The sequence below is a fragment of the Columba livia genome, chromosome 6, assembly GCF_036013475.1.
Source record: "Columba livia isolate bColLiv1 breed racing homer chromosome 6, bColLiv1.pat.W.v2, whole genome shotgun sequence".
Lineage (NCBI taxonomy): Eukaryota > Metazoa > Chordata > Aves > Columbiformes > Columbidae > Columba > Columba livia.
In genome coordinates this window covers 9030708-9053388 of record NC_088607.1, presented here as the reverse complement: position 1 = coordinate 9053388, position 22681 = coordinate 9030708, and the positions used below count along the sequence as shown (strand labels likewise).

General features: G+C 40.5%; 1 protein-coding gene across 12 annotated transcripts in view; it reads right to left on the bottom strand.

Moving 5' to 3' along the window:
- Positions 1 to 22681, bottom strand: part of ABLIM1 (actin binding LIM protein 1) — a 203529-nt gene that overhangs the window by 14212 nt on the left and 166636 nt on the right. For 8 of the 12 annotated variants that reach the window (XM_065066950.1, XM_065066946.1, XM_065066948.1 and 5 more), the window contains 7 exons: positions 18609 to 18644; positions 17218 to 17347; positions 7609 to 7713; positions 5097 to 5144; positions 2633 to 2779; positions 543 to 634; positions 326 to 422 (listed from right to left, as the gene is read on the bottom strand). In XM_065066950.1, the coding sequence (XP_064923022.1) occupies positions 326 to 422; positions 543 to 634; positions 2633 to 2779; positions 5097 to 5144; positions 7609 to 7713; positions 17218 to 17347; positions 18609 to 18644 (655 nt within the window). The remainder of the gene's footprint in view (positions 1 to 325; positions 423 to 542; positions 635 to 2632; positions 2780 to 5096; positions 5145 to 7608; positions 7714 to 17217; positions 17348 to 18608; positions 18645 to 22681) is intronic. The other 4 variants (XM_065066945.1, XM_065066944.1, XM_065066951.1 and 1 more) reach the window with 4 other exon arrangements.

The window sequence follows — 22681 nt, the reverse complement described above, 5'->3', positions numbered from 1 at the left end:
ATTTAATAACCCAGCCTATTAGCATGTGTGTGATGTACCACTCAGTGAATATTTTACCTCACTCCTTATCTCCATTAGAAAATCTCTCTCCTCAAAATTGCTTGAAAATCATCACCCTTATATTCTAATTAAAAAACAACCCCAGCACTCCTCCCCTCACCAAAACCAGCTAATGAATTAGGCCACTCTTTGAGAGGAGAACACCACAATTCACTTATCAAGCTGTCTTCCCAGTGGCTTCTCTTCTGGGAGACTGCCTGATACGTGTATACGTGGTGCTCACTATACACTGTTCGTTATTAGCTTTATTGCCTACATAAATTACCTGGAGAATCGTATCGACTGGCAGAAAGGGCTGACCTATCGCGACTCTCCTTTTCCATCTCTTCTTTGAGTATCAGTTGTCCCAGACCAGAGTTGAGCTATAAATGGCAATTAAAAACAAAATCAAATCAAGGCATCAGTAGAAATTGCTTACAGAAAGCAAAGGGGCGCTTTTTGGATTCTGTTCAGAACCAGCACAAAGACAAGCTCATAACCACCTTCATGAGCTGCTCCTCCTGCAGCTGCCGGCGCCGCTGCAGCTCCTCATCATCTTCCTCTCTGCCGCTCGATCTGCGCCTCATGTCAGCTCCTGCTTCCAGAAAACCACAGCACAGACAGAACTTGGTGTATCAGTGCAACCGCAGCTTGAACGTTTCAATGCTTCTTCAAAGTCCTGGTCAGTTTGATTTACTGAACAAACAAAGCAGTATTTTCTGGCGGATTCAAAAGACCTTTTCAAAACTCACTCTTAAAGAAACTCTCTTGGATAGCCTGCCCTGTGGCTATCAGGCTTCTTACAGAATTAACAAGAAGTGTACATGAGTTCCAAACCAAGCAAGTCCTGGATACAGAAGCCATGAATCAATGTAACAGACAAAAAGGAGCTCAGATTGCTATTTCTGGAAACATGGGGTTTAACGGCACCACTAACTGTACCAGTGGCTCAAAACATAAAGTCTAATTTACATTTATATTTTTATCTAGACTCAGAAAAGCAAATTTGAATTAACATTTCAAATGGAAAATTAAATTACATTAATCTGCTAAATGGACACTCCTATCTGGAATAAGGAAGGCATTATTTTTAGTCTAAAAGGAAGCAAACTGATTTGATCCATTGGGAAAAGCTGTAATTAACTAAGAGGTGTCCTACATTTTAGTTATGTACTGGTTTTGAATAATCTTTATTTTCTTGAATATCATTAAAAATAGTCCCATTTGGACACCAGGACACTTGCGTGAATACATAGAAAATTACATTGCTGCAAGCTGTATTTTTTCCTGATATAGTTATTCACCAACCCTGTGCTAGAGAAACTCAATGTTTTATTTGAATGAAAACTAAATTTTGCAACTGTGTTTAAATTATTTATTATTTTGTTTGGTGTCTCAGGCTTTTGCGAGACTTGTCACTGCAAAACCAGTAATACTCCCTTTTTTGACAGTTGAGCTCATTCTAGCTCTGTAAGCAAAATATCACCTTCAGAAAGCCAGACAAGCAGCTGAAAAACCTGGGGCTTGTGGGTTTGCTTTTAGCGATTAATCTTGTATGATGCCTTTTTATTTCTCAATAAAATATGTCCACGAGCACATTTTTATCTTTATAGTTTCCAAACAGTCCTGTTTAGTTTCTCAGGTATAACAAAACCACCTGATAGCCAATATACAAAGCAGTTTCACTAGAGATATTTAAAAGTTGTCATTCACTGTCAAGAGACTGAGCTGAGAGCCAAAATTCCACACAAAGGCTCCACCTCAGACATGGGGTATAATGATGCTGTAGTTATAACAAGCACTGTCTGGAGACTTTCAAGTATGTAGATGTTATCACTGTGACTTTAATGTTTGTCAGATTGAAATCCTACATAAAAGACATGTTCAAAAAATTGCCACTGCATATGCAGCCCCTTTAGTTGGTCACTGATCTCTTCCGCTACTTCTGTGAAAACCCCATTGTGATGAAAACCATCCTCTCTCATCTACAGAAGCCTGGAACAGGTAACACCTTCAGTGTTTCAGACATGACTTCATAAATGAACCAGGCTAGACAGCTCATTTTATGCTATGGGGGTCAATAAAAATTAATAGAGGAAAAAGGAAAATGCAAAACAAAAATTAAAAATGATCATGGACATGATTTAAATAAAAGATACCTGTAGTACAACAACACAGAAGGAAACTACAAAGTCTGTAGAAAGAATAACTCTGGAAATCAAGAATTTTTTAGTCCATTTACAGTTCCACATCAGTCATTGCTTCTCGCCATGAAAACAGCCATGTGGTTGGAAGCAATCATATTTTCTGTGGAATATTTGCTATTAGATTAGGACTAAAAGATTAAATGGACAATAACTGAAAGAAGTCAGGCTTGTGTGTCACACCACATTTTTTAAGCAAAACCTCTTCTACTCAATGTGATTCAATAGTTTTAAATTCACAGACATGGAGGTCTCACCAGAGGACCGCACTTGGTGCAAACACCTGGAGTGGACACAATCACTCCCCATTTCTACAGCTCCAGTATTAATCTGCTTTGGTTACCAGTACCTTTTAAGCCGCATTGCTTGTATCATTTTTTTTTGCATACCTACGGCCGCAAGGGAGGGAGGACCTGGCCAGTGGTCCGTCTCAATCTTTGGGATCTCGTTGGGTGCTGGTGCATGAGCTGCTGGGAACTTGGAGGACTTGATGATATCCTCGGAGGACTTGCTCTGTGCTGCCAAAGCAGCTGCATCTAGATGGCAATCAGGGAACTTAGCTATGTCATAACTTGCATCAGTATAAAGGTCTTCCTTATTTTGGCAAAATTTTATAATTTACAAGAAGTTATATTCAAAAGCAAACATGCTCATGTTTTGCTTTTCTAATTGCAATTTGAAGCAGAGTAATGTCTTTCTCTTGCCAAGAGATTGGAATCAAATCTTCCTCTCCTCCCTCTTCCCCAACCCCAAAATAACCCCAAATCAGCTTTGGATTTTACTAGGATTGCACAGTGTTAGAATGATGAGGCAAGATTGAGAAAATTCAATCTAACAGTATTTGCCAGCATCTCTTAAGGACAGCTGATTATCCGTGAAGATGAAACCAGATTTATGTACTGATCTGTCTTCCCTCTAGGGCAAGAAAACAAATAGTTCAGAGGAACAGCACTAATTTTAACTCTACTGATGCTAATTATTTCCTGTGTTTCTGTGAAAAGCTGCAAAAAGAAATCTGAAACAAATATGTTTATTTAGCGAGTGGATTTTTTTTCTGCTGCATGCCCTTGCTTATAAGCATGCAGTAGTAATACAAGCAGATGTGAGTTTATTAATAAATAGTAAACTCCATTCAGATCAGCTTGGCAGGGAAAGGCACTTGCAATGAAATGAACCTCATCAATAAAATATCTCAGTAGTGGGGCATCCACTTCAGATTTCAGTCTAAGCCAAAGTCTCTTAAAAGCAAGTGAGATGTGCATTATGGCTTTCACTTGCATTATGGCTTTCACTTCTTGATATTAAAAAAATTCCAATAGGATGCAGTTTACATTAAACTCAGCCTTAACTACCTTTTATCTGCAATCTATTAGCTCAAATCACCCTCTCTCTTATATGAAGCTATCATATGAGAAACAAGGATTCCGGAGGTTTTTGCCCCCTCTATAAATATACATATATATATATTTTGTTTCCTTTAAACAGAAAGACATCTGTTCATGAAGTGAAGCACTGTGTTGCTCATCCAACACGTTCTGGGTAGTTTAGGAACATTGGTATTGGATACCATTAGGAATTCTGGGCATTTTATGACTGGGAAGCCCTAGGCATAATTGCAGATATGGAGGAAGCTGGTCAGAGTTTACAAAAGCATGACTTCAAACAGTACTTACGTATTAGAATTGGTGATGTCAGTGGTTAAACATTCACATGTTAATGGGAGGTGAGGAGATACATTAAAACCATAAAAGCAAAACAAAAATAATGTTAAGACTTTTTCCAAAATGAGCATATGGTTTGAAACTTAAAAAAGAAAGAGGAAAAAACCCTGATGTAAAACCACAGCAGTTCTATTTGCAATGTGCACTCCTGACTACAGACTTGACTCCCCAGGCTTTGCTGATCATCTCAGCTCACTGGCTCTTGGCCAACTGTTCACCTACACCCTGCAGTCCTGTGGATCTGCTGCTTAACCCCAAAGATATTTCTTTGGACAAGGGGTGTGCAAAGAGATGCAAACTCAAAGTCTTTAAAAAGTGGAGTCATCCGTCTTTCACCACGTTACACCCAAACCATCTCCTACTCCAAGTTTTCTATTGACAGCAGAAGGGAGGAGTGAACACTCTCCATTCCAACTGGGACTGTGCTCAGCAGTGCTCAGGACTGGTGGGGCAGTGGGATCCTGCCATCGGCTTCAGTTCAGAGTCACTGTAACAACATCTACACCAAAAAAGATCAGAGCAATAGCACTGCTGTCCAACCCAGAATCCAAACACCTGGGGAAAAAAGTACAGCGCACTGAGCTGTACCGTGGGGCTCGAGAGTCAAATCAGTCCTCTCAGTGACATGTCATCTGTATTATCATCAATAATTAAAGATTCTTAAAGCCACAGGTACATTTGGAATTTCAGTCTGATCATAACATCTCCACCTTTGCTGTTGAAATAATTGTTGTACTGTGTATAGAATAAGGATATCCCATGAAGCCCCTGTCAGAGAACAGTCTGCTGTTATTCCATTTTAACATGATCAGTACCTCAATTCTGAAAACATAAACTTAAATAAGTGAAATAGAGGAAGGCATCATAACGCTGAAGAGACAGCAAAATTCCAGTTAATGGCAATTTTTGCCATTAATATCAACATAGCCAAGATGTAAACCATATGATTCAAATGAAACAACATGCTTTAAAACGTAATCACTCAGCAGGACATGCAAAACCAGCTGCTTCAAGCTTGGACTACTAATTCTTTATGCTTACAAAGTAAGAACTGAATGCTTTTCACTAGTCTGCATGCCTTTTAATTCAGTTGACACTCCACTTTTGACGTAAAAAGTGAAAGATCATTTACCATGTTGTTTGTAGATGGGTGGTTTTCTGTAAATGTTGACACCTTGATCTGTGAAATCAAGAAACAGAAACATGGGAATATGAAAACCACTTCAGTTGTAGATAAAGGTAATTCCAACACTAAAACAATAGACATACCAAATCAAGGATGTAGCACAAGAAAAAGCCAGAAAGCTATTTCTAGCATTACACAAAATCAGATTATTTAAAGAAAAGAAAACACAAAAATAAGTGGAAGGTCAAAGACATGTGGCATGAAGTCCTTTGGAGCTGATTCTGTAACATGTGGATGCATCCAAGTTAGTTATGAACATCTTAAACATTCAGAAGATTGTCAGCGGGATAAAAGAGAGGAGATGCAAACAGGCAACACATTTCAATGGTGAAGACACAAGCCATTTGGGGAAAACCACCCCAAACAACTTCTGCGGAAAATTGTGCTTCATTCATGTTGGCTCAATTTTCTTTCCAACTGACTGGCTGGATTGAGCAGAGGAGAATGCAGTGAGCTACCATCACTTCAAAACCCAGAGGACAACATAGCTGCCTGACACAGTTTTAAACAGTCAACAATAGCTACACCTCCGTGAGTTAAAGGGATGCTTTATGCAGTATTAACTGCTAATTCTCAAACCACAAGGATAGATTCTATTTTTTTTTTTTGGTAATTTTTTAATGTAAAACCCACCACATTGCACATTATCAATGTAAATCTCAATAAAAACACCTCCTGGAACTCTAATGGAGTAAATCTACAGCATGTCCAAAAGATACCATATTTTTACAAGTAATTATCTAAGACAGGAACTAGTTCGGTCTAAACTACCTCCCCACCCAAACCAACACTTCATGTTTTGAGCACACCTACAAATACAAAAGCTAATCCAAAATTAGTGCTACAGTGCAAAATCTGTCAAAATCTTTTTAGAAGACCAAAACGAGACACTGGGAACTAGAAAATTAACATCAGAAACCTACTTTGCTACTTGATACTGCCTGTAAAAAAGTCTTCCGTTACATTAGAATGAAAGATGAAAAAGCATTGTAGAAATACATGCTGTGTATCGCAGATTCAATTAAAGCGCTACAGCACACAACTCAGGCTTTGGCATGACGGAAAGCTAACCCTAGAAATCTGCAGACCTCTCCACCCTTCACTCAACAGGCAAATTCATTGCACACCATGACGCTGAGGTATTTGGTTCTTGTTAGTGATCTGGTACAGCTACTTGACCAGCAAATAAGTACAAACACTTCAAGGGTAGTCATGCAGGACTTTTGCGCACATCTACCGCAGAGGGCTCTAAGGACAGGAATGCAGGTTGTGGCTGCGCTGTGCCCGCTCAAGAGGACAGCTGTGCCACCACGCTCCACACTGGGACTCAGAGCTACTCATGCAAGTGTGCTACAGCTTACGCAAGTCACAGTGAGCCAGGTTAGCTTAAGCAGTTAAACCGGCATACCTGAGCCAGGCCCAGGTCACGCTGACTGAAAAATAAGTTCCTACAAACAGTTTATCTGCCAGATCTGAGGGAAGCAGGAAGGGCAGTGACCTCTGGCAGTGCAAAGGGATACATGACTGAAGGGGACCTGAAGAATAACTGGACATAAGAAGGCTTTCAGGTGGCACTGGTGCAGCCAGGAGATGCATGTCACCAATGCTAGGGACACACCAGTCTCATCTCATCAAAATCCAAGACAGATGAGTTTCTCCAAGGCTGGAAGAACTGCACAGCTCGCTTCAAAACAAAGACTGCTGAGGCATACAAACCCCTGCGGATCTGCAAGTCTCTCTGAGGACACCAAGCCATTGCATAACCCAAGTAAAATCATAGAATGTCCTGAGTTGGAAGGGACCCACAAGGATCGAGTCCAACTCCTGTCCCTGTGTATGACAGCTCCACAGTTCACACCACATGTCTGAGGACATTGTCCAGTCTCTTCTTGAACACTGTCAGGTCTAGGGACGTGACACCTCCCTGGGGAGCCTGTTCCGGTGCTCCAGCACCCTTGGATGAAGAACCTCTTCCTCATGTCCAACCTAAACCTCCCCAATAAGAAACATCCTCACCTGCTTTGGAAAAAAAGGGAACGCTAAACTAGAACTGCTTAGTTGAGGACTGAAACAAGTCACAACAATTGAGCAAACAACATATGTAATGGCTCACTGGTCAACTCTTTTCTGCATGTCACTGTGAATCAAAACCCACTCCTCCAAAGTCAGCAGAGTTATGCCGGTGCTCAGTTGGTGCAACTACAAGAAATATCAAGCCCTACATAGCTCATAACCAGCTCACAGGCCATCAACAGACCCTGAGAACAAAAATCCCAATTAATCCCCTTCATTTCTTAACTCACTGCTCCTCTCAGCAAGCCCAGGAGCAGGCAGTTCCAAACCCTGCGGGTGCACCCCATGGTAAACAGCATGAAACGATGGAGACAAGACAGAAGTTACAAAGGCTACATTCTACACTGTGACAGGACACCGAGACACATACAGTGCCAGCTCCTACCTGGAACATGGAAATGTTTAGGGGCCTGAGCGTAAGTTGGAGTGAGAGGGCGGCTGTCGGGCCGATAGGGGACAGGGGAGTTCCGACCGCTGGACGGCTCATTGCCTCCAATGAAAGAATGGAGAAAACAAAATGAGAAAAGGGAGAGCAATTAAAAAAAAACAAAAACAAAAAGCAAGCCCAATCAAACCCAAACAAAACAAAACAAATTGGTGGAATCAAAACCTCCAGGGAGAAAAGAAGTTGAACCAAAAATACAAACAATAACAAGAACTGGTAGCCCTGGTGACTTTTTTTTTTTTCCTGATATTCCTGCAGAGACAAAAATTCACGTTCAGGCTGGAGTTGAGGTTTGAGCAGCTCAGACTCGTTCTGACGGCATGCAGGCAGGAGCTGTGCGCTCGCAGCTGTGATTAGATGGGCAGTGTGGAAAAGAAGAATGGAAGGTTACTTGGCAATGATTTAGTACGGAGACTGCTATTTGGAGTTAAATTTGCAGGCACAGAGCATAGTAGTTGATATGCAAACCCAAAATGAAACCAACTCTCAAGCAGACAGAAGCAGATGCTGGCAGTTACTACAGTTCCCTAAACCAAAAGCATTCAGAAGCTAGAGATGGAAAATAGCTGTTAGGTCACTTGGGCCATATCAAAAGGCATAACTGTTCTATACACACTCTTTCACTGGTTTAGTTCTCTAGTAGGAAATTTTTGATATAGCAAAATAATTTGTAAAGCAATGCAGCCCACTTGGTGGATGCACCTGCATCATTGGTTGTACCTCAAATCTCTGTCAATGTCAAATCTGACTCTGGTGACGATACTGCACCACTACTGACTCAGCAAATCTGAATCTAATGTCTAAAAACTTAAGTTCCATTTTGTGCATGCGGTTTGTTCCATTTGTAGGATTGCCCTTACTAGGACTATTTCTTTGCATCCTAACAACTCACCACAGGAGTCCAATGGCCCTGAAAGTTCCCGTGTCTGTCAGGGCAAGAGAGCTGGTCCCTAAGCATCAAGACTTAGCCAGATATCCAAACACGTGACTGTGTGTGTACCATAAAATAATGTTGCTGCCTTCTACTTCGTGCCATTCTTCACACTAGTGAAAACTCGCCCATACAAAATCCATCCATGTAAGCACTCTTTTTACATGGTTGTGCTTGACCACAACAGTGAAAAGCTGGGGACCATCACCCCACTTCCATCTTTCAGGTATGAAAAAGGGCTTAAAAAAAAAAAATCTAGAAAAGCTGATTAACAAAGTGAGAATAAAAAAAAAGAGAGGGGTTGAGAAACGGACAAAGAAGAAACTGCAGGCCTCCTTTCAGCTGCAGGTTTCCTGTGTCCTGTTAGGGGACCCAAAATCTTGGACTCAGCACAGTTCTTATTTCTATATTGGGTGGTGGCAGGTGGGTGGGAAAGGAAGTTTTCTTTACACAATGTTTCCCCTTTCACTTGAATGGTCACCTGCCAAACTAAAAGGCACCAGAAGGGAGGAAAAAAGTGCTCTTTACAAACCTCACTAAGAGAGATGTGCCACGGAGGCCTCTACCAGTATACAAGTCAACCCATCTGCACATATGTGGTTTACAAATTATATGCACGGTTCAGGGAGCATGGCTGTACAAAATTTGTCCAGAAGAAGGCATGTGCAAAATTCTGTATTTACCACTTGGATATTTCAGCCCTGAATGATTTAATGTACATGATATCCCTCAAACATGATGTTCTTTCAACAATATGAGTTGGTGGTGGTTTTATGTTCTGGGCACAGCGATGCTTGGCTTCTGGTCAGGTAACAGTAAGTGCTAGGTTTACTAACTCTGAAAAGCAGTGTGAACAATTATTTAAAATTACATTGTCATATCTCCATCTATAGTCCTTTACTTGGCAATTCCAATATTGTGTTCTACTTGTGTTGAAACACCTAACTTCGTTAAGCTGATTTTACTGATATCTTTTGTTTCTATTGAGAAATGTCGAGTCACTTTTCATCAAAATCATTGTTTTATAGGGGAAAAAAACCCAAACCAGTATTGAGATGGCCTCAAGATATAATTAATTCTAACATCTGTAACCTTTAAAGAGACAAGTCATTCTGCCTTTCTGCTTCCATTGGCAATTCATATATTCAATGAAAGAGAAGAATCAGAAGGGATTTATTAACCTGTGGACTGCCTTAACAGAAGAGTCACGAGCACCTTTTACCTGTTGGGAACTGGTAATCAAAATGTGGACATGTTTAATTTGTAATGCCTCTGTCACCAACACTACAAATACAGGGAAGAAACCCTTCTTACACCCCGTTCTTCATCTCAACTAGACACAACTAAGTATGCTCACATCCATAAATGTATGCTGGCTGATCTTGTACCTGGTACGCAGGTAATTTGTTTACAGAGATCTGGTAATGGTGTATAATGTGTAGGGTAAAAAGCAGACAGCGTGGTATCATCCGGCTTTACAGATGTCTCTGTTGGTTTGTATTTCCTGGGGTTCCTGTGCAGCCTCTCTCTTCCTAATGACTCCTACTAGTACTGACAAACCGCTCTCCTTTACACTTCCGAGGACGGCAGCCTCATTACCTCCAACCGCTGCAGGAGGGAACAGCACATCTACTTACACTCTCATTAGATCATCCCGGATGAGCCCACTCTAACAACAAGTCTTAAGTGCTTCAGATGCTGCTGTAAAGTAACCCACAATTTCTGAAAGCAATGCCAGCATCTGTGGGACGTGCATATGCACACGTGAAAGCAGAGCTGCCTGCCTGTCCCTGCCTCCCAGGGGCTGCTTGTGGCTTCGCATCAAAGTAGGGGCTGTGCACGCTCTGAATTTGGGTTCCTTGCTGCGCCTGCACAGGAGAGTCTCTCATATTATCTCAGATATGCCGTAACTAGTGATAACTCCACAAAGCAACAAGAGTACTCCAGGTCACCAACACTGTAGGAGAAACTAGCTCCCACACACCTGGCATGAAGTCAAACCTGTGTGTGTGTGTAGGCAAGTGGGGGATGTCAAGAGATAACAGAGTAAATGTAATATAAAACTCAATCACTTGAGCACAGCAGCCTCAGAAATGAAATTCAGAGGCCTTTTTTCTTTCGTTCTGTGTGCTCCATCAGGCAGTTCCCATTTCCTACAGCTCGATTTGTTGAGCAGGTTCCCCTGGCAGTCAGGAATATAACTGCTTGCCTATACACAGCACAGGGTAATGCAGGTTCCTGCTGCCTTCTGATGTGTTCACCACTGGGCTCACTGTGGGATTCACAAGCTAAGTCCACAGAATCAGGCCAGAAAAACCCATATGCAAACAACACAGAGTCTTCTGTTAATTTGTCACTCTACTTCTGAACAGACATGGGAAAAAAGAGCTCAACAATACCTGATACCCTAAGTCCCACTCAGGTTTTGTCAAGCTAGAATTCATCATCTTATCCAGATATGTAGCTCAAAACTGAAAGCCACGAAGCAGCCAAAGCACGGCTGTTTTCCAGAGCACAGCTTCCAGCTGCATCCACAAAACCCTGAAAATTGTTATCACACAGAGAGCATTGGATTTCAGAGGCCTGCCTCAGGGAAGGAAAGCGTGAACCTGTGAAAACCACAGCCAAAACTCACTCTGAAGGTGGGTAGATTCCTTATGGGAAGGGTCTGTGAGCAGAGGAATGCACATCACTTCTGAGCTTTTTTTTTTTTTTGTTACATGGAAATCTTATGGGGCTTTGCAATACTCTTGAATGCCTCTGAAAAATTCTAGGCATGTGAGATGAAATCCTGGCTCTCAATGAGACTTTTGTCTCTGATTTCAGTAGGGTCAGGGTTTCTTTCATTCATAGACTTGTTTTGATTCTTTCATAGCAAATACAGTACTTTATTGAGACAAGACCAAATTCAATGAAGACTCCAAATGAGATTAAATTAAGCCCAAGCTGATGCATATTACACCCTCTTCCAGCTTGTTTAGAAGATGTGTGACATTAACAAACTAAGACTTTCTAAGGCATATTTAATCTCCTCACTCCTTTAAGTTCTTTTCATTTGGCCTTGTCTACAAGGTCTGAGCATTATGCTTGTTTAAACATGATGCTGTATGAAAACACACTGAAACTGGTCTAAATGTCTACTTTTCTGGCTTGAAATAACACAGACATAACATGTCACATGCCACTTCCATTATCTTAACGATATATGAAAATTATGCTCCTTTACCTAAAGAAAAAAAAAATATCATTATGAAATCCTTCTCACAAACTTATACCAATTTGGTCTTTCTGCTAAAAGTAAAAGTGGCTTTGAGAAAGGCTGACCAAGTACAACCGAGATCACGATGCTTCTTCTTTGAATCACTGCAAATTTATCTATCACATCCATTTAACTACCACAGTGGTACAATTCTCATTGCAGATATACTCACAAGGGTCTAATTCCCTGGTAAACAAAAAATGCCATTCTCAAGGGTAAAATAATGCAGTTCTTTAAACTTTGAAAACAGACAGCTAGAATACCCAAGACAAATCCCTACGGGTAAGAATACTGGGAGTTGCATTAGGTGCAGCCAGTGCCAGACTAATCTCTCTTTTCTGCTGCACAGATGTAAAAAGTGGCTGCTTGGATATATGTGGTTTGTGAGGACAAACGAAGAACCATGTGGGAAACCCAGATCAACCTCACCAGTTGATAACAAAACATCCATTTATGAACATGAACTAGGGAAGAGCACATACCATATAGTGCAACTGGACTTCACTTAACACTACCTAAACGTTGAACGCCACCTGCCCCAAACTAGGTACTGGGCAAGCTATATTATGTGTAAGTGTTCTCATAGGAAGAGATAAGTGCTCTAATAGTAGAGACGTTTATTTAATAAAAATATTACTAGTCCCTATCATCTTGTCTTTAAGAGCATGCCTACTATTAGTACATATATGTATATATACAGTATGTGTATTATCAGAGTATATCTGATTAGGAATTATCTTCCATCCTATTCCTTTTATAGGACAAGCCAGAGCTTGCTCTGACTTAGGGAACATTATGAACATTTGCTTGTCTTATGTTTTGTGAGCACTTGGTTGATCACGTAACACGCTCGAAAAATTACAAAGGTCTTCAGGCCTTCTGACTTTTTGTACCTTTCGATATTTTGTAGTAATAGGAAGAAAAAAACTTTTCCTAAGCTGTTTCAATAGCTATTTATCTTCATCTTAAACAAGTCAGGGAAATAAGGATGATTTTTATCTCATTTAAGTGTAACACAGAAACTTATTGTATCTTTGCCTGTTATATGGGAGAACCTTCCGTCACCACACAGGTACCCAGACACTGAACAGATCCATTTAACAGTACTAATATATTAACAGCCATAATCTTTTTCACTATGAGATTTGGAATCATGTGATGGTCCTTCCCTGAAGCTTCTTCAGTGTTCCTCACGTCACCCATCCTGCTGGGACTCTGGACTTATCAAAAAGAAACGAAAACCGTGGGGATATTCCCACCACATTAAGAGAGGTCACCTTAAGAAGCTGCTTCTTATTCTCAACCAGCTATTAAAAGACTACTTGTTCAATTCAGCCACGTGGATTACAAGATGTGGGTACATGCTACTTGCCCCTTCTTAAATGTCCCACATCCTCTGACGGTGGGCACTGCCACAGTGATACGAACTGGGGCTTTCAGGAGCTTTGTTGAGTTACAAGTTGTAGGCCTGTCCAGGCCTAAGACCTTAATATAAAATTTTCAGAAAATCATAGATTCTTACAATGTCCTGTGTGCCATATCTGGTAAGAACCACACACAACCCCCTGTCTACAGCGCTTGTTATCCCACTTGGCCTTTCGTAGCGATAACTGACATGCACACCTAATCTATAGGCCAGGTAATTATTTGAAATCTGAAAACAACAGGCATGGATTTCCAATAGCTCTTCTGCTTTATCTGTTGAAGAAGCTATTTTCTCAACAGAAAAAGAATGAAAACGCCCCTTGAAAGAGTGTGAGCATTAATTTGGATTTACAGCAAAGAAATGTTGAAATTGCAAGGATTATGAATTAACTGCATGCTGAGATGAGCAGCGTATCTATTTTTAAGGGTCCCAATCTTTTAAGTTTGAAGTGAGGGTTTTTTTTATAGTGACATGATAGGTAAGTTGAAAGTGCATATTAATAAAAATCATCTAAGAGTAAAATTAGTAATGGTGATCTGAGTGCTAGAAGAGCTGTAACATTGCAATCTATTAGCATTTCTTGAAAGTTCATGGCAACAACTCCTTTGCAACTCTTTTTTATTATCTCCCATTTGTGCTTATCTACATTAATCAGCGGTTCCAGTATAGAATCTATGTTCAACTTAGTCAACTGCCTCTTTTTGAGCTCTTGTAGGTGATAAAAGCCATGACCTTCTCCCCCAACAGAAGAGATGGCACAGCCAGAGTGCTCCAACAGAAATAAAAGTAAAACCACATTCCCAGAAAGCGAGAAACAAAACTAAAAGCTTATTGAGCTGAATGAGCTGCTTGAAGGGACATAACATAAGAACAACCCTCCCGCCAAATCAAACCATGGAAAATAACAGATTGGAAAAAAAGAGAGAGAAATGACCAGGTCCTCAGGTAGTGTTGATCTCTGCAGCTCTACCACCTTCAGCAGAGCCTGCCGATCCTCACTAATTGAGGAGAGGCCCAGGGATTTTAATTTTACTTTGTTGGGCACTGATTATTGCCAACACGATTAACAATTATTAACTTCCTTGTTGCCACTGATCTTTATATAATCTTTTTTCCTTCTTCTCCATATTTTTGATCACCTTGCTCTCATCTGGGTGATATTTGTAGCCAGTTTTTAAATGCATGTTTTAAGAACGTGGAAATAATAATTAAATTTGATATGCTAACTGCTGTTGTCATTGTTATGCACTGCTTTAGAAAGAAGCTAAATTACGCACATATAGGTTCTAAATAGTAGATGATAATGCTTCGCTGTATATTTCTGATAGGTAATTGCTTGATGACTCTCCAACTAGGGCCCTTAGAAATGACATATTTCCTCCGAAAAAAAGGACATTATGTCTATTCTAACGTAATTTTAAGTGTAACGGCACATTTCGAGGCATGCTCAGCTACACAGCCAACGACCACCTCCCGGAGATACACCTTATTAGCTTTGATGGAACGCTAATAAATCTCCAGGCTGGGGGGTACTCCCTGGGGAGACCTGGCTCCTTACCTTTGACATGGGGGATGAAGTGGTGTCGGAAGGGGGAGTTGGGGCGGGAGTCATGGTGGGCAGAGCTGGGACTGCTGGTGCGCAGGTGTGACAACCGCTGCACAGCAGTCGGGAGCAGCTCTGCGGCCGCAGGGAGTCGGGGGGCAGAACAAAATGAAAACAAAGAAAAACGATAAGAGAAAGGCAGGGAAGGAGGCCTCAAAGGAAGAAAATAAAAGGCATTGAACAATTAGGATTCTGGAAAGAAGGAAGGAGAAAAAAAAAAGGTTAAAGATGTACCGGAGGGTTAATAAATGTTGGACAAAATTACAGGAAGGATTAGAAGAGAGGATCAGATTTGAACTGCATCGCTAATTTAGCATAACATTTATTGGCTTAACGAGCTTCTGATCTATGCCTTTTTACCGAAAAGTAGCCTGCTACCAGCATGCCAACATCACAAACACTAATGCTCTATTAGTTAAGAAAGCAGCTGTTTTGAAAAGTGCCTGACCAAAAAACGTCAGTCGAGAGGCATGCAAGCTGTTTGCTATTGTTTTAAGACATTCCAAAAATGCTGCCAACCTCGGCTCGGGCACCGCAGGAGGAAAAGGCTGCAAACTTTCTCAAAACTTGTAGCACTCCAATTTCTGAAGAACCTTATGCTGACAACATCAACACAGTGGTTCACTTCTCTCTCAAGGACTATCTGGGAGCTAAAGAGAAGTTGTCTGGGTCCACTGGGTTTATTCAAAGAAAAATTAGTCTTGCAAATAACACAAGAATTGCCATTAGGAGAAAAATGGTAAATACACACTTGCTATTATTCAACATGCATAATTACTGTAGGAAAATTATGAAGTAGCATTAACTACCCCAAAGCAGGGTAGTAAAGATCAAAATGATAAATTCTACAGAATTACTTCTGTGTCTGTCATATAAGAAACAGAAACAGGTAAGCCAAAGCTGAGATCATCGGAACAGAGATAAGTTTGAACAAGTATCTTCTCAGAAAATCCCTCAGGCTGCAGAATTTGAAGATCTGACATTTGGATCCAAACTCTGTCTTGAGCCCATCCACCCATCACAGGAGTTACACAAACAGAGACTGAGTCTGGGGAGGGTCCCTGACTGAACACAGCCAGTGAAACTCAATCACAGCCAAGTCTGGAACAGGGCCTGGATTTGTTCATATCCCCGATACAACTGATACAAATGGAAAAATCTCCCCAGAACTGCCAGAATCAAAAGACAGAAGTTTGCAGCTTTTTCACGCTTTTAGGTCTCTTTCAGTTTCAGCTCTAACATCATCTTAAAACAGAGTCACGCTGCCAACACTAAGTATCAGACACAATTTGCTTCTGTCCCACCTCCCTCGGGCCTTTTAAATAAGGCATTCACTGACAGACACAATTAGCTGCTTTCAGCCCATCCCCACTAGGAAATGGCTACAGCATTCAAGTTCCACAGTGGTGGCTCTATGATAAATCTTTAATTTTAAAAGTGCAGCTCCCATTCTAGATGGGCTTTTGGCATCTCAACTGTTCAGCTGTAATCGCCAAGGAAGATGTAACTGCACGATTGTATCCCAATTTAAAAACAGATCACGAAGATTAATTCATTACCATAAACAATAAAATCAGTCTTGAAAAGTAGTCAATGAATAGCATTTAGAGATGTATTTTTTATGCAATTTGGGTGTGGATGAACTGATCATTTTCATATCTTGCTTTAATATAAATGACCAGTAATTCTGAATGCACTGGGAACCTGAATGACCTGTACATTTTCTATACATAGAACTTTTATAGCACTGCTAAACCAGTAAATGAAGTTTGTGTTTTTCAAATGTTCCCAGGCAATTGTAATTAAGAAATCTACCTTGTCAACCATAAGTTTACATTTTAAAAAATCACATGCAATTTGGAATATCTGAGGGTTTTGCTGCCGAATCTGAGACTCTATGGCTGCACCAAGCTTTAAATGAATTGGTTTTCATGAGGCAGGAATCCTACATTACTGACTTTTGTACAGTGAAGCCGTAACTTCTGTTTCCAATGGGTGATACTTTTTCCAAACTCAAGAATGAAGTTTGTGATTCGCTGTTGCAAATTTTTGTTCCCTTTCACAAACATACAAAGATTTTTAAAATAATTAATCAGAAACAAAACCACACGATCCATATTTATGATGTAAGAAACACGCATCAGTCTAGTGCTAAAAAACTGCATCGATCAAGAACAAAAAAACAGGTAGAAAATGCAATCTTAAAATATGCGTTAATTTTTCAATCCTAAATTTTCACTGCTAAGAGAAACAAGCGCTTTGCTGTGCTACTAAGTGATGTAATAAAGAAATAATAGTTTTACATCTACTTGCAATGCAGTTGCCCTTACCAGGTCTGTGGAAATGCTGAGGGGAACGTGACATGGTGGGTGTGTAGCTATGACGACTGTACACCGGAGAATTAATGGAGCCCTGACTAGTCGACCTGTGAATCATACGATCCCGAACATCTTGATAACCCTGCAGAATAGAAGCATTCGCTAATAAATGTAAATGCACATCACACGTTTTCAGCAGCACGTTCATAGATCTGAAGACAGAAGCTACTGAAATAACAACATCCCTTAAGCTTCCAACCTGCTTCATTATTATTGTTCTTTAACGATCTGTTCCAAGACTCCAATCCATTTTAGTAGCCTGGGTCAGAGTTCAGTCTGGAAGGTTCCAGCTCCACCTGTAATTTCTATTAAATTCGATATAATCCTAGATTTGCCCACATTCCCGTGACTCCGTAAAGGAATCTGCAATTCAGAGCAGGTGTTTTCCGCACAAGATCCATGAGCCTTCAGCTGGCAAACGGGGAGACCAGCAAGGATTCAAAGGCGCAGCACAGAGCAATCTGTGGCTCCATTTACCACGTCTCTTGACTAGTTACATCAAAAGGTATTTAGTTTCCAAATTAGATTCCCCTTGTATCTGAAAACATGACACCTCATTGTATGGCAAAATTCAATTTACTTGCTTTCCTGGGAAAAAAAAGTCAATTAAAAAAACACCCAAACCCCCCCAAAACCAAACACTCCCAACAGCACAAAGCACACTGATCCAGGGCAAAAGGGACAGGACTGATATTAATGCATGAAGATTCACAAGAAATTCTGTAGTCACTGTTTTTAGCACATAGCAATCACCACAACTTTTTCATTGCAAATAAGCAACATTTCCCACCCCCGAAATGATAATATTTCTGCAATGGCATCTACTGTATCCTGACAAATTACTACCCAAATGCTTCACATTATTGTGATGTCCAAATTAACTCCTTGGGAAAAGCAAAATGAAACCAAACCATAGAGACACTTTTTTCCAAGACAGAAGAGCGAATATTTTAGCGGCAAACACAGCTTACGTTCAGATGCTTAGAGCAGCATTTTAGCTCATGGAAATCATCCAGCTCCTGAGATGTGAGTTCACCTGTGCCACAAGAAGGACAAACGTACAAGAAGGACAAATGTACAAGAAGTGACGTCTGCTGGGCAAACAACTCCGCTTTATAGACAACAAATGGGAAGGAGCAGCAGCTTCACTTTTTGTACAACCTGTCAGTAAGAACTTCATGTTTTCTTTTTAGAGTTAATTTTTGTTAAGTTTCAATATTTAGAAAACACATCTATGTGGCAGAGATGGATGAGACTGATAACAAAATCAACACCTGCATTTGCTGAAGCGAACAATCCTAATCACAGTAAGATACTGCCCCCAAAAGTGCCACCCAACTTACTTCTGCAGAAGGGGTAGGTGACAACGTCCTTGGAGACTGCAAAGACATAAAAATAAGGTTACCAAAACATCATTGCATATGCTAAATTCGTTGCAAATACACGGAACAGGGCAATGTAAAATGGCAGAGCACAAATTACTGAGGCCATTGCAGCACTGGAACTTGCGTTTTCCACATTGCTCGGGAACCGGTCCATAAATTACTGAAGCAATTAAAGTTTCTGGGAGAATCTTTAGAAGTGTGATTAATTCAGTCAAATACCATGCAACATGATCTCTCAGCCATCTAATCATCGTGGTAATTAAAACATAGCTGTAAAGATCAAAATCAGAAAGGGTTATTAATTTAATAACCATGCCTATTATGAAGAAAACTTTAAAGTGGAAATTAAAAGTAAATAAACTTAACTCAGAGCTTTGTATGGCATCAGAAACACAGAACAACTTCCAGGAAGAAACATGTCTTTCCTCCAACACACGTACTCTGGCAAAAACGTGCTTTCCCCCCAAGGCCTTACAATTCATACCCATGCAAAGGAGTATGTAGCTGTCATCAACAGCTCTTTGATACGATCTCCTTTAAGTCTCTGTGCTCTTCCACGGTTACGTAAGGAGGACAGACAGGAATTACAAGCGTGTAGATTGAAAGAACTGTGCAAAGGCCAGTGGGCAGAAATATGCAGAATATTATGAAAAGTATTACGAGGATAGGGAAACTGAGGCAAGAAATACCTTTAGAAATGAAGCATAAGATCGCGCATAGGCTGATGGATGGTACGAACAAGAATAAAAGCTATGTTTAATTACCAGCTACGTGGCCTTTAATCACAAGGCAATTTGAAGCTGGAAAATCAGGATTTAATTATTTTCTTCAGGCACTAAACTTCAATATTATTTAATTGCCATAATAAACTGGGCAAGACATTATGCTTTTAAATAAGACCACAATTACTGCAGAATGATACAGCTATTAAGATAATGTCTCAGAAGCAAACCTGCTGATTCTGGTCTAACTGTGACAATAATGTACAACAGCAGCAGTGTAAAACACAGGCAGAATTTCTGGTCCTAAGCATCCAGCTATACACTCGGCACTGAGAGATCATTAACTCTCATGGAGCTGGTGACGCTGCACGTGAAAAGTGTCCAAACAAAGGAGTAACATTTTTTATTTGGGTACAGAACATCTCTTTTCCAGCAAGGTCCCATAAAGCTTTTTAAAGACTGCTTTCACTACTTTCCATCAAAGCCCTGAATGTCATTTACATTCTTGTTTTCCTAATCCTTATAACCGCCAAGCTCTATACAGCAAAGCACCATTTCATTAGAGATCTAACAGCAGCAGTCATAAAAACTTTGCTCTACATGAAACATATCGCACACAGCGCTCTGCAGCATCATTCCCCACAAAAACAACCGAGAGCTAATCTAAAACTTCCAATATGAATGAAAAAAAGCGCATGTTGTGATGTGCATTCCCATGTTTTTCTATTAGTAGTTTATGTATCACTGTAAATAAGCAAATTTCCATAATGTGCTGCGGTTGTCTAGCTGCTCAGGTAATGACAGCTGTCAAAGGTTGTCAGAGGAATCTAAGACTGGGAAGGCATCCCAAAAAGTAATATGCTGAACCCATGACCAACCTATAATGTACTTTTACTCCATCACTATCTGACATCATCTTGTTACTTTTGGGACGTGGAACCACACTCTGCAGCCAACTTCTCTTCTACCATGCACAGGTGAACTGCCGCAGCTCAGACTCCGAGTCTGCCAAGGAATGCTTGGTTCTTCGGGGTTTATTGAGGTCTTTTAAATCTGGGCTATCACATAAGCCTACACTAGTCAGTTTGAGATGCATTGCGCAGCTGACTGAAAAGAAACAGCTCAGTTCCAGAATAGTATGTCAGTAGAAATAGAGTGATGACTTCAGAAGAAATACAGAGTGATGACTTCTACTCACTACAACAGGCGGAATGCTCTATCAGTTTGAGATCTACGAGGCTGCTTTAATACCTATAGTTGTATAGGTAATTTTGTGTCCTGGGAAATTTCTGCAAACTTTTACAGGTGTCATTTCACAACACAAGTTCCAGCATCTTGCACTGACCTCATTTTAACCATCTTTTTATTGAAGTAGCAGGTAGGGTGCCTGCTCCATTTTGAAGCACATCTATCACATTAGAAAAAACACTTTTCTCATTTTAGGACAGCTTGTTTACTAAAAGCTGTTACTAACATTCAATTCTTTCAACAGACAGAATATAGAAACAAAGGACATGCAGGTAAAATGCTGCTTCTCTCAATATTTATGCAGCAAAAGGCAGAGCTGAGAAAAGACCATTTCAGTGTTCATAAGGTTGCTGCTGGCAGGGCAGAAGTTACAGGACACGAAGAACCTGATGGTTTATGGAAACGCTACAACTACATTAAATGTCAATCTCATCAGCAGAAAATTTATTTACAGATCTTATTTTGTATCTTTTCATCTCTTTTACATTAGAAACTAAACCATCCCTTCATGAGATCCCTTTCTCCTCCAACTGCTGGCGGATCTGTAACTCAGACGCCTGGAGCCGCTAGATGGTGCTCTGGGAAAACGTTTTTCCTCACAGACTTACAGAAAAAAACAAGAGATTATGAGCGAGAAACTTCTCAATGGATTTCCCTTCCATTGCAATAAAGAAGAAAGTCTCATGCTGCGTTTTCTCACTTTCTATGACTAAAATACATCATTTTCTTGTAGCTCGCTCCCTGTAATTAAGGTTTGTCTCCACTACTAGGTTAACTTTGCTGGCTCTTGCAAATCTCCCTTGTACACCCAGAAATATTTCTTAGCTGAGTATGGCCTTTTTTTCTTTTTAAAATCATGGTAAGGGCATTTCTAGCGTACAAACTCCACATCCCCATTTATTTAACACCACCACATACACACACTTTGCAAAGGGAATGCAGGTTAAATCATGCAAACCCCTGCCATGACTTAACGTCACCTTTGCTGTTTAAATATGACAGCGACTGATGCATGATGTACCAATATTGAGGTGTCACTTGATTTCCACAACACAGAGATCACCCTGATAGTCTCGTGTTCCCATTAGGGCAAGGGAAGGGAAACAGGTACAAAGAGGTGAGGTAACTTGCCCAAGGTGACAGAAATCAGCAGTAGCATTGGGTGGAAACCCCAGATCCTCTGAAAAGAAGATGGGGAGCGCTTCTGTTTCCAGAACAAATTTCTGTAGTCACCAGAAATTAAGTGGATTTAATTCTGGTGAACTTACGGGGTAAGAAAACCCCCAAAGGCTTTTGCTTATCCCCAGAACAAGCATTGATGGCAGACAGCTTCCACCATTCCGCTTTGTCAGTGAGAAGCTTCCCCTTAAGGATTAACAAATAGTTCACCTTCTCTGAGATAAGTTCCTCCTCTGTTAATAACAAGAGGGTTTCGTGGAATGGGTCAGGCCTGTTGGAGCTGGTGAGAGGTCACCAACACATCTCACAGTGGTTTTGAACCAGACGTCAGCTAGATTCACTAGCAACAAAAATTTGGATTCACTACCAACATAAATTTGAAGGGGGAAATTCTGTAATATTTTGAAGTGTTAGTCTCTTATCTTACTCCTGAGCTGAACAGTCTCCTGAATTCCGACTCGTTACAATTTAAAATACCAACCCTATCAAACATTAAAGAACAAAGTAGAAAAACTGAGGCAGGTCTGATCTGTTGCTAAGAGACCAGATCATTAGTCACTGATCTGGGCATCTTCAGAGCACTGGTGTCTGAATGACTTGCTGTCCTTCCTTCTTCCTCAGTTCATCTTCATACTCAATTCAGTACAGCCAGTAAAGTCACTGAGATTGCAAGGAAACAAATTCATTTCCATGTCCATCTGAATTTGCGTTCTGCAAGTCTGATTCACAGTCAGATGGCATTACATGACAAAATCTGCTTCACGATCTGCACTGGAACCATGTAAATAGTAATTGCAGCTATGGAAGTTCACTTGATGAACTGGGGGACCCTACAACCTGAAAGATGTCTTTAAACACAAATTTTAGAGAATGCATTAGATA